A 12420-nucleotide genomic window follows, 5' to 3' on the forward strand; every position below is an offset into this window, starting at 1 on the left:
TATTGCTTTTGGAAAGGTGATCAACTCACCATTCCCTACAACTCCCGAGACCCAAACTCCTTTCCCTAGCTGCCACTCCTCTGCATGTATTCTCTCCTGTTAGAATGTAAGCTTAACACAGTGCATTGAAAATATATGTTCCGTGCCTCCTCTTCCTATCCTCTTTTAAACCCTCTGCAACCTAGCTTCTACACCTCAGTCAACTGAAACTACCCTCTCCCAAGGTACCAATGATCTTTTAATGACCAAATCTAACGGTCTTTTCTCAATTTGCATCCTTTTTGACCTCTCCGCAGCATCTGATATTGTCGGTCACCTATTCCTACATACCCTTTCCCCTCTGGGTTTTCATGACATTGGTTCTCTTGGTTCTCCTCTGTGTGAATGCTCCTTCTCAATCTCCACTGAGTCCATGTCATGCCCATTAACACTGGATGTCCTTCAAGAATCTGTTCAGTCCCTCTTTTCTTTTTCTCTCTCAGTGGTGACCAGATCATCTCCTCTAAGTTAAATTATCGAATCCATGCAGTTGATTCTCAGATCTTTATAATCAAGCCATAGTCTTTGTCCAGTCCCACATCACCAGCTGCTTACTGGACACATCTCAAACTAGAGGTCTTGTAGGTATCTCAAATAACACATCCCCAAACTGTCCCCTCTTAACAACTTTCCTATTACTGCTGAGAGCACTACCATCTTCTTACAGCCACACAGACAAGAGAATTGCTATTATCTTGTACTTTCTAACTCCTCAACATCTACACACACGCCCTTCTCTTCACCCACACAACCGCTATATTTGGGGAGGCCCTCCTTACCTCTCACCTGAAATGTTATTAGACAGGTCTAATTGGTTTCCCTGCTTCCAGTCTCTCCTTACTCTAATCCATTCTCCACTCACCTGCCAAGGTAAGGCAGTCAGTAATTAAAAACTTAAGTGCCTACTATATGTCAGGCACCGGGCTAAACACTAGGGGTATGAAAAGAAAATCCCTACTGTCAAGGAACTTAACAATCTAATGGGGGAGACAACATGCAAACAAATCTCTACAAAGCAAGCGATATACAGGATAAATAGGAAATAATTAAAAGAGGGAAGGCACTGGAATTAAGACTTAGTAGAAAGTGGGATTTTAGTTGGGACTTAAAAGAAGCCAGGGAGATCCACATTCAGAGCAGAGGAGGGAGAGCATTCTAGGCATGGGGGAACAGCCAGAGAAAATGCCCAGAGCTGAGAGATGTAGTGTTTTGTTCGTGGAACAGCCAGGAGACCAGCGTCACTGACTTAGAGTATGCCGTGGGGAGTAAGGTGTAACTAGACTATAAAGGTTGGAAGGCGCTAGGTTATGAAGGGCTTTGAATGCCAAACAGCATTTTGTATTTGCTCCTGGAGGTAACAGGGAGCCATTGGAGTTTACTGAATGGGGTGGGGAAAACAGGGGTGGAGGTAGGGGGTACACAACATGATCAGACCTGTGCTTTAGGAAAATCACTTTAGTGGCTGAATGGAGGATAAACTGGAGCAGGGAAAAACCTGAGGCAGGCAGACCCACCAGCAAGCTATTACAGTAATCCAGAGGGCTTATATTAGAGTGGGGGCAGTGTTAGAAGAATGAAGGGCGCATATTCTAGAGAGATGTTGTGAAATCAACATGCCTTGGCAACAGCTTGGACATGGGGGGGTGAGAAATAGGGAGGAGTCCAGGATGACTCTTAGATTTTGAACCTAAGGAACCGCGAGGATACAGTAATAGAGATGCTAGGAGAAGGGAGGGTTTAGGGGGAAAGATAATGAATCTATTTTGGACATGGTGAGTCATATAGGTCTGACTGAGTCACTCCTCTTATTCAGTAAACTTCAGTTGGTCCCTCTTACCTCCAGGATCAAATATAAAGTCCTATATTTGGCATTTAAAACCCTTCGCAATTGGGCACCTTCCAACCAAGATCCAGCTATACTGGACTGTTTGCTGTTCCTTGCACATGATACCATCTTCTGGTTCTCTGTTTCTGCAATGGTTGTCTTCCATGGCCTTCCTCACCTCCATTTCTTGGAATCCCTGGCTTCTTTAAGGAATTAATTCAAATTCCTTCTGCAAGCGAGCTTTCCTGGGACCCTCCAGCTGCTAGAACCTTCCCCTCAAAATTACCTGCCATATTCTCTGTATTTGTCTTGCCTGTATCTCTTTAACATGTTATTTCTCCCATTACAGTGTCCTCCTTGAGGTCAGGAATAGTTTTTACTTTTCTTTGTACCCCAACACTTAACACAGTGCTTGGCAAATAGTGAGATTTTAATAAAAGCTTGTCATCTGACTGCCACATGCTAAATAATAAATCCATTTTCATTCATCCATTCAATCACTTGTTCATTCATTCCTCTAAACCAACCGAAGCTAGGCTGTCATTTTTTTTCCAAGGCAATTGGGGTTAAGTGACTTGCCCAGGGTCACACAGCTAGTAAGCATCAAGTGTTTGGTCTGAGGTCACATCTGAACTCAGGTCCCCTGACTTCAGGGCCGGTGCTCTCTCCACTGTGCCACCTAACTGCCCCTAGGCTGTCATTTTTGAAGAATGAGGATAATCAGCTCAGATTTGTCCTGTCATTTGGTTCTGTAATTCTTAGAAGATTTATGAGAAAACAGGTACATAGAGAAGTAAACCTGAGATGAGCCCCAGCAATGTAAGACAGGCATCATCCTTGGAACTTACATGAGTTAAGTTCCTTGTGTAGGTAAGGAGGTTCTGGTTAATGTAATCTACAGTGATGTAAAAGATGCTTCGCAACAAGGATGGGGCATGGGTCATAACTTTTTTAGCCAACAGCATTGTTAGCAATAGTTTAGCCTTCTCTTGCCCAAGGTCCTGAGAAATTGTCTGTGTCTGCATCACTTTGTCCATAGTAGCAGCCAGGTGTCTTCTCTTTTCCTGTGGAAGAGGGGAGAAAAAAGGTAGGAAAAAGTTCAGAGCTTTTTTAACCGACATTTGTTCCTCCAGAAGGCACAAAGAAAGCATTCTACGTAGGTATCTAACAAGCAAAAATAAGTGCACGACAATCATAGCAAGGTTAGATAGCAAGGACTATTAAACCTTGTGAGAAACTGGAAAAGAAGCTGCAAAGCAGTTTCACAGAAATTAGCCTTTGACCGACATCTTAGGGCAGCCATATATTAAAATACATTCCAAACAGACCTTAAGTTCCTAAGTGACTTAATGTAGAAGGTCCCGTAAGAATCAAAAAACAAACAAAAAACCCACCACCAAACATTTATTTGTTCATTCTAAATTCAATTTTGTTTTCAATTCTGAACTTCATCCTTCCTTTCTCTCCCACCCCACCCACTGAGAAGTCAAGAAAAGCAAAATCCATTACAGATGTGTATAGTCATGCAAAACAATTTTCTGTATTAGCCATATCCAAAAAAGGAAACAAAAATGCTTCAAATTGTCCATGAACTCTCTATCTGGAGGTTGTTTTAAAAAAAATTAAAGGAGAATGAAGGGGGCACTTTTCAGATCCATGGCTAGGAGAAAAATTAATCAAGGTATAGCAATGATCATAACAGATAAGCCAATTTTAAGTACATAAAACTAAAAGGCTTTTGCATAAATGAAATCAATTATCTAGAAAGAGAAGAGAAACTGTCAAACTGGGAAATCATTGTATCATAATCTCCAACACAGAGAACTGATGCAAAGACTTAAAATTTAAAAAAAATCATTTCCCAGTAAACAGGTCAGATAATGGTATGAAGTTGTTTTTTTTTTTAAATTATATCATTGGTTTTGATATCAATTTCATTTCCAAATAATATCCTTCCCCTCTGACTCACCCATCCAATCCTTCCTTGTAACAAAGAGTAAAAAGAAAGAGAAAGCAATTTTAGCACATCAACTAAGTCTAACAATGCATACAATATTCCACACTTCTGCAAAGACGAGAGAGAAGTATATTTTCTCAACTCCATTCCAGGGCCAAGCTTCATCATAAGAATAAAGAGTTGAGTTTACTTTTTTTTTAACAGGTAGTTAAAGACTGAAACGTGAACTATCAACAGTGCTCCAAAGAATAATAAAATGTAAACTAACTGAGGTTTTACCTTATACTCAGATTGGCAAAGATGACAAAAGACAAAAATGGTAAATGTTGGAGATGTGGGAAGGCATGTCCACACTGGTGTACACCGGTAGAGCTAAGCCTTGATGTGATGGCTCTAGAAAACAATTTAGAACTATTCTAAAAATTCACTAAGTTATACTTCATGATACTAATATTCAGCCTGTACCGAAGGTCTGAGAGAGACTGGCCCTGTGTGTACAAAAATATTTATGGCAGCACATTTAAAAATAAAAATTTATTGATATTTTTTGAAACAATTTAAAATCACCTACACTGCCCCCTTCCACACAGCAGAGATTCTTAAACTGATGACTATGAACTTAACTTTTTTCTTTTATTTAGGATTTTATTTTTCCCCAGTTCATGTAAACACAATTGTTAACATTCGTTCTTAGAACTCTTGAGTTCTAATTTCTCTCCCTTCCTCCCTCCCCACCCCATCCCACCCCCTCTTTGAGAAGGCAAGCAATTTGATACAGGTTATATATGTGTAGTCATGCAAGACATTTCCATAATAGTCATGTGAAAGAAACACAGACCCCCCCCCAAAAAAAAACCTTAAGAAAAAACAAAGAAAGTAAAAAAAACTTATGCTTTGATCTGTATTCAGATACTATCAATTCTTTCTCTGGGGATGGATAGCAGTTTTCATCTTAGGTCCTTCAGAGTTGTCTTAGATCACTGTATTGCTGAAAATAGCTAAGTATGAGCTTATTTTTAAAAAATATTTTGATAACTGCATTTCAACATAAGTGGCTTCCTTTACGTGTTTTATTTATTATTCTGAAAAGGACTTCACCAGACTGCCAAAGGAATCTACGTCAAAAAAGGTTAAAAACTTCTACTTAAAAAAGAGTAAGAGAGGAGGGAAAAATGAAGCAAAACTAACTTACATATTCAGGCCAAACTCTCATGGTCTGAACTCATTCCTTAATAATTAACATATAATGCTGTCATCTTATCATGCCCTATCCCAGTGATTCTGAACCCCACAAATACCTGAAAGTCTTTCAATTCATTAAATGTCCGTTTTTAAAAAAAATTTTGTCGTTCAGCTTTGCTGGGTAAGTTATTCTTGGTTGCTCCTTCACTCTTCTAACTATAATGTTCCAAGCCCTTCTGTCTTTTATTTATTTTTTCCTTTTTTAGGCAATTGGGGTTAAGTGACTTGCCCAGGGTCACACAGCTAGTAAGTATCTAATGTCTGGTCTGAGGCCACATCTGAACTCAGGTACTACTGACTTCAGGGCCGGTGTGCTATCCACTGCCACCTAGCTGGCATCACCGTCTGTCTTTTAATGTAGAAACTGCTAGGTCTTGTGTTATCCTGACTGGAGTTCCACGGTATTTAAGTTGTTTTCTTTTTCTTGTTGCATGTAGTATTTTCTCCTTAACCTGGGAGCTTCAAAACTTGGCTATGATGTTACTGTGAATTTTTATCTTGGGATCTCTTTCAGGTGGTAATTGATAAGATTTTTTTCTATTTCTATTTTATCCTCTCATCCTAGAACTTCAGGGCAATTTTCCTTAATGATTTCTTGTAATATAGTATTTAGACCTTATTTTTATCATAACTTTCAGGTAGTCCGACAATTCTTATATTGTCTGTCCTCAGTCTGTTCTCTGGATTGGTTGTTTTTTTTTTTTAATGAGATGTTTCACATTCTCTTCTATTTTTTCATTCCTGTGATTTTGTTTTATTATTTTTTTGGTATCTTATAACATCATTAGCTTCCTCTCTTGCCCAATTCTAGTTTTTAAGGAGTTATTTTCTTCCTTAAGTTTTTGCATCTCTTTTTCCAATTGGTGGACTTTTTGTAATTTTCTTGATTTTCTTAGATTGCTCTTTTTCCCCTGCTCTTTTTCCCCTCCTAATTCTTCCTCAACCTCTCTTATCTGATTTTTGAATTTCTTTTAAAGCTCTTCCAAGAACTCTTTTTGGGCTTGTGACCATTTGACATTTTTCTTTGAAGTAGGAATGGCTTTCTTAACTTCACTATCTCCTTCTGAGTATGAACCCAGATCTTCTCTAGCCTCATTGTAGCTATCTATCATTGGGTTCTTTCTCCTTAGTTATTTATTATGGCTTATTATCATATTAACACCATATCGTTTTTATTATTGTTATTATTATTATCATTATAGTCAGGATTTAGTCCACAGTGTGAGGGGTGAAGTTTCAAGCTTTTTCTACTGTTGTTATCTAAGTACTGTCTGGGGGCCTGACCTCCAGCATTCCTTTCTACCTCTGAGCCACAGCCAGGGCCTCCAACCAGGGACCCCAGCTACCTGTTACCACAAATGCTCCTGCTCCCTGTGGTCCTTCCTGCAGCTACAAACTTCAGCTGAACCCTCTGCCCTGGAATTGAAACCAGAACTCCATTCTCCTCCAGTTACCTATAGCTAGCAACCCAGGACCATGTCTGGTCAGCACGGCTGGGCCTGATACCCAGTAACAGCAGAGGGTCCTTTTATCTTTCCCAACTCAGCTGCTGCCCCCCAACCTGGGTCAGTGAGATGGAAGTCCCTGAGGCTGAGGCTGCCTCCCTGACCCAGCTGCCTCCAGGGCTTGTGGTTTGCTAACTGGGGGGGGGGGGGGTCTGCCTGGAGGTGTCTGCACTTCAGTTGGGTCAAACCTCTAAGCCTGCAAGGTCTGGTCTTTTCTGAGGTCCTCAAGTTGTCTTAGAAGGACAAGTGCTTCATGCAACTGGGAAATAAGAAATACAGGAAATGGGGTACAGAAGTCTAACCTGCTTTATAGGAAAATAGAAGGGGAAGGGGATAAGAGAAGGGAAGGGGGAGAGATAGAAGAGAAGGCAGACCAGGGGAAGGGGTATTCAGAATGCATGCCATCTTGGTGTGGGGGAAGGGGTGAGAAATTTGGAACTCAAAAACTTGTGGAAGTGAATATTGAAAATTAAAAATAAATAAATTTATATTTAAAAAAAAGAAAGCCACATATTAACATTAAAAAAAAAGGACAAGTGCTTTACCCCAATTTTTATTCATTTCTGTCCAAGTTCACTTTGAGGTAATGTCTTGTCTTGTATGTGGAAGAAATTTGGAGAGCCTGATATTTTCTGATGTACTCTGCCAGATGGCAGAATCCCAGAATCCTATCTCTCAGCACCTTCTTTTGACTATGGTGACCCACCTCACAGTTCAAGGTACTAGTGAAATGCAAATTTCTGCCTCTAGAAATGAAGCAAAAGGACAGATCAAGCTAGTATTACTTTTTTTTTTTTAGGCAATTGGGTTAAGTGACTTGCCCAGGGTCACACAGCTAGTAAGTGTCAAGTGTTTGGTCTGAGGTCAGATTTGAACTCAGGTACTCCTGACTTCAGGGCCAGTGCTCTCTCCACTGAGCCACCTCGCTGCCCCTAGTATTACTCTTGTTATTGTGATTATTATCACTTACTGTTACTGTAAGTGCAACCTCCATTTTAGAAGGCTCCTAAGTACAAGGAACTTTTAAACTTATGTATGGTTTGTTATAACCCTTTTTACTTACATGAAAAGAATAAACAGTTTTCTTTAAACCATAACCACCAGTTAAAAGTGCAATAGGTTCTCCCTCACTTCTGCAAAAGGTTTATGTCTCCACTCCCTACCACCTCTATGCCACTGGAAGTTAAGAGGAGTTCCTTTCTGAGAAGGTGGTTCTGAGGATATTTATTTATATCCAAGCTTAGCAGCCTGCCATCCTGAGATCTCAGATCACAGACTTATTGCTGAAGAGATCAATGAATGGATGGAACCACAGCTCGGGGATCAGGGATGAGAATAACTGACAACAGAGAGAAGGCACAGCTGTTTGGTTCTCATCTGCATGTTTTCTCAGTCAACTTGGAGTCAAGAAGACCTGAGTTTAAATCCAGCCTCAGATACTTTCTAGCTATGTGATCCTGGGCAAGTCACTTAATCATTCTCAGCCTCAGTTTCCTCATCTGTAAAATGGGGATAATAATAGCACCTACCTCCTAGAGTGGTTTTGAGATTATATACTTACAACACTATAATAAAAGTAACCAAGAAGGGTAAAAGATCACTTAGCTGCTTTTGATAAGTTCAAGTTACCAGAAAACCTACATCTCTGCTATGCAGAAGAGCTGGAAGATGTGATAACTGAGATGCTATCAGTGATTTCTGAAAGACCACAGAGAATAGGAGAGGCACAGTAAGACTTAAAAAAAGGCCAATGTTTGGGTTTTCCAAAAAGGGAAAAGGGGAATTCTGTGAACTATATAGGCCAGTAAACTTTACTTCAATTTCTGGCAAAATTCTAGAACCTATTATTATTGTGGGAATGGTTAATAAAAAAAAAACTAAAAAGGGAGAAACAATCACAAAGAGCCAGCATGGCTTAATCAGGAAAAGGTCGTGATGCTGGACTAGTTTCAGTTTCCTTTTTGGCAGGGTTACTAGATTGCTCCATCAGGGTATTACAAAAAGGCACCAAAGTCTCATGCTTTTCTTGTGGAAAAATGAGAAGATGGGCACTAGATGGCAATACAGGTAGGTGGACTCAGAGCCAGCTGACTAGCTAGTTCTAAAGAGCAGTCATCAATAACATGAGATCAGCATATAGAAATGTCTCTAGCGGAACGCTCCAAGGATTTCTCCTTGGCCGTGTGCTGTTTAATATTTTTCAACAATAACTTAGAAGAGGGAGTAGATGGTATACCTATCAAATTTGCAGATAACAAAGCTAGGACAGGGTAACTAAATATTGGATGACACAGTCAGGATCCAAAAAGATCTCCAAATCCTGGAATACTGGTCCAAATCTAATAAGATGAAATTTATGAAAGATAAAGGTAAAAGCTTATACTTGGGCTCAGTAAGTCATTGTCAAGATACAAAATGGGGAAAGGGGGCATGCTTAGATAGCAGTTCATTTACAAAATATCTCCAGGTTTTAGTGTTTTAATATCTCAATATGAGCCAACGGTTTGATATAGCAGACAAAAACATTAATGGCTATATTTAGGCTTCACTGAGTATCACTGTGCTCAGCGGCCAAATAAGATAATATTTGTAAAATGCTTAGCACGGTGCCTGGCACATAGAAAACACTATATAAATGTGAGCTCTTTCTATCATTGTTATTACTATTACTATTACTATTACCCAGGATTGGAGAAGTAACAGTTTTGCTATGCTTTGTCTGGGTGAGACTACTTTGGAGACTATGTATTGGGAAAGATACTGATAAACTGGGAACCATCCTCCCTCCCACAAAAAAGGCAACCAGGATGGTGAGGGATCCCAAGCTCCGTGAGGATAAGCTGAAGGAATATTCCATCTTTCCCATATCTTTCAGTCCTAAGTATTACAGGCTGGCACTTCCTCTGAACCCAACAGCAGAATGTGGGCAGACCAGGCTGGGACTAGACAAATCCTCATAAAGCAACCTTGATTTCTTAGAACTAATCATGATGAACAGACAGTATTTTCACTGATGAGCACAAAGGTTTTTATTCCCTTACCTCAGTTGGCAGATTCACATTCCTGAGCCACGAGATCAGGTCATTCACCACATTGGGCTGGATGCTATCTTCCATCTCGTCCCCAATCTGAGCAAGCTTTATTGCTATGTTCCGGATAATCTCCTCTTGGCCTTCTGAATCTGATTTCACAAATAGCCAAATAGGAAAGAGCCAAATTAGAGAGATTAGACAGGCTTTATTTGCTGGTCACCCACAGAAAGCTTTCCCTCTTTGTAACAGACCAGACTCCCTATTTCAGCTCTTATTCATACAATGTAGTGAACCACTACACAAAGGATAAAGGGAGGTTACTGGGGAGGGGGTTGGGATTGGTATGGAGTTAATTAACAATATAGGAGACCAAGGGAACGGTACTAGGTCTAGTAAAATGACCTGAATGTGAGGAAAGTTCAAGAGAAGAAACTGACTAGTGGGGTGAACCTCTCCCTGAATTTGGGCAATATTAGACGATTAACATCTTCATGTGGGGAAAGCAGAAGAGGAGATCTGAGCATTCTTAATACCTGGGGCCAGGTGGGATACAGACTTCTCATTCTGAGTACTTATGCAGGCTAAGTACAGCTACTACTGTAGCTGCTTTTGGTTGTATATGTATTTTTCTTTTTCTTTTTTTGCTTAAGGCAATTGGGGTTAAGTGACTTGCCCAGGGTCACACAGCTAGTAAGTGTCGAGTGTTTGGTCTGAGGCCGCATTGGAACTCAGGTCCTCCTGACTTTAGGATTGGTGCTCTATCCACTGTGCCACCTAGCTACCCCTGTATATGTATTTTTCTTTCCCATAGAGACTATTCCACCACCATCACCCCTTCCTTGGCATGACAGGTGCTTACTTCACAAGCATTTCTGGCTCTCCTCCGAGTCAGAGCAGTTTCCTATATGGCCAACCAGATCAGAACACAGGATCGGCAAAGACAGGCAACACTAACTCCACCAAGTACTTTCCAACTACTCTCTGGGCCAAGTTTGACTTTAGAAATCAGAACTGTGGCGGAGGTAAGTGCCTAGCTTAGTGTGCAGCAAAGTAGGAAGAAGAGAAAAAAAACTCAAGAATCCTGAATGGGGAACAGACCTAGCTAATGAGGAAAGAGAATCTTGTAAGGAGAACAATGGTGTTTTCCTGTTTTTAAACAGTAAGTGAAACCCAATATCCAAGCCCTTTCTGAATAGAAGAGCCAGGGTTTCCTGGTCCCTGACTGAGAACAACTATCTCCCTTTAGAGAAGCAGGTAGAACAGAGTCATTGATTATGTCCTGGCTCTTTCCAACATGAAGTGCCAATAAGCTTCGGGATATGAGACCTCCTAATATACACTAGAGAAGTGCAGCCTCGCACTCTGAATTAGAGTGAAGTTAGGGACTCAGCTGTTTTAGAACCCCTATGTTCGTACAGCGACAGGTTAGTGAAGGGAGAGCCGTTCATCTGATCCAGAGACACCCAGCTGACACAGCTCATAATGCTAATGTACTTTGCTCACGATAACACTATGAAACAGGTAGTGGAGGAATTATTATTCCAACTTTTTGCAGATGAGCCCCCTGAAGTGCACAAAATTTAACTGACCTAACCAATTAATTCAGTCTCATGTCTAGCAAGTAATATGATCTTTACTAGAACTAGAATTCTCCTATGACCTTCTGACACTAGTCAGCCTTCCTTGTCACTAACCATGCTGACATAAAACCCACGGACCAAGGCAGCTTCTGGAACCAGATGGGACATCCTGAGATTGTTCTGGAGCATCTGGCCTCGCTCACATGATGGCCTGAGCCTAGATGATGACTCGATCTCCAACCTGGCCCATCATGTGTTCAGTTGGTAGGGTGCTGTGCTTGGCAATGTCAAATATATGATTATTTGTCAAAAATGATAAATAATCCACTCCTGAGAACATTCTGAGGAAGAAGTGAATATGAGACGGGCTCTATACGATTTTAAGACCTAGAGACAAAAATTGTAAATGTAATGTTTGAAACGGAAAAAAAATTATGATGGATAAGAAGCGCTATCTCTCCAAGATGAAAAGTCTCTCCAAGAATCTAATCTATTTCAGTATCCTGTCTCTGGTCACTGGGCTTATGGGAATGGGAAGCTCAGAAGCATCAAAGGCAAAAGCTTGGGAAGTGAAATCTCAGGGTAAGAAGAGAATATTGATTTTTTTTTGGGGGGGAGGCAATTGTGGTTAAGTGACTCACCTAGAGTCACACAGTTAGTAAGTGTCCAAGGCACGATTTCAACTCCAGTCCTCCTGACTCCAGGGCTAGTTGCTCTATCCACTGTGCCACCTAGTTACCTCTTTGGGTTTTTTTCTTGTGGTTTTTTTCTTTTTTAAAGTAGAGAAAACTTGGGAACCATTGGCTTTTTGTGTTCAGTCATTTTTCAGTCATGTCCAACTCTTTGTGACCCCATTTGGGGTTTTCTTGGCAAAGATACTGGAATGATTTGCCATTTCCTTCTCCAGCTCATTTTACAGATGAGAAAACTGAGGCAAACAAGGTTAAGTGACCTGCCCAGGGTCACACAGATAGTAAGTATCTGAGGATGGATTTGAACTCAGGTCTTCCTGACTCCAGGCCAGGTGCTCTATCCACTGTACCATCTAGTTGCCCCATTTATTAGATACAACTATGTAATTATTCCATAAGTATTTGGTTAAGTACCTACTGTGCCATGCACTGTGCTAGACATATAAATACAAAGCATGAAACAAGCTCTACTCCCAAACAGCTTATATACAATCCTATGTAAGTCTGTTAGCCAACCTTGGATTCTTTCCTCATCTGCAAAAAAAGAA

The 12420-nt window shown here is 40.5% G+C and overlaps 1 protein-coding gene across 1 annotated transcript in view; it reads right to left on the bottom strand.

The window, feature by feature from the left end:
• BID (BH3 interacting domain death agonist) overlaps window positions 1-12420 on the bottom strand; it is a 51377-nt gene that overhangs the window by 2385 nt on the left and 36572 nt on the right. Inside the window, exons 4-5 of the mRNA XM_021001675.2 lie at window positions 9610-9749; window positions 2713-2928 (exon numbers count right to left, since the gene is read on the bottom strand). Coding sequence (XP_020857334.1) covers window positions 2713-2928; window positions 9610-9749 — 356 coding nt within the window. The remainder of the gene's footprint in view (window positions 1-2712; window positions 2929-9609; window positions 9750-12420) is intronic.

Source organism: Phascolarctos cinereus, unplaced genomic scaffold (genome assembly GCF_003287225.1).
Source record: "Phascolarctos cinereus isolate Bilbo 61053 unplaced genomic scaffold, phaCin_HiC Scaffold_1;HRSCAF=81, whole genome shotgun sequence".
NCBI classification, from domain to species: domain Eukaryota; kingdom Metazoa; phylum Chordata; class Mammalia; order Diprotodontia; family Phascolarctidae; genus Phascolarctos; species Phascolarctos cinereus.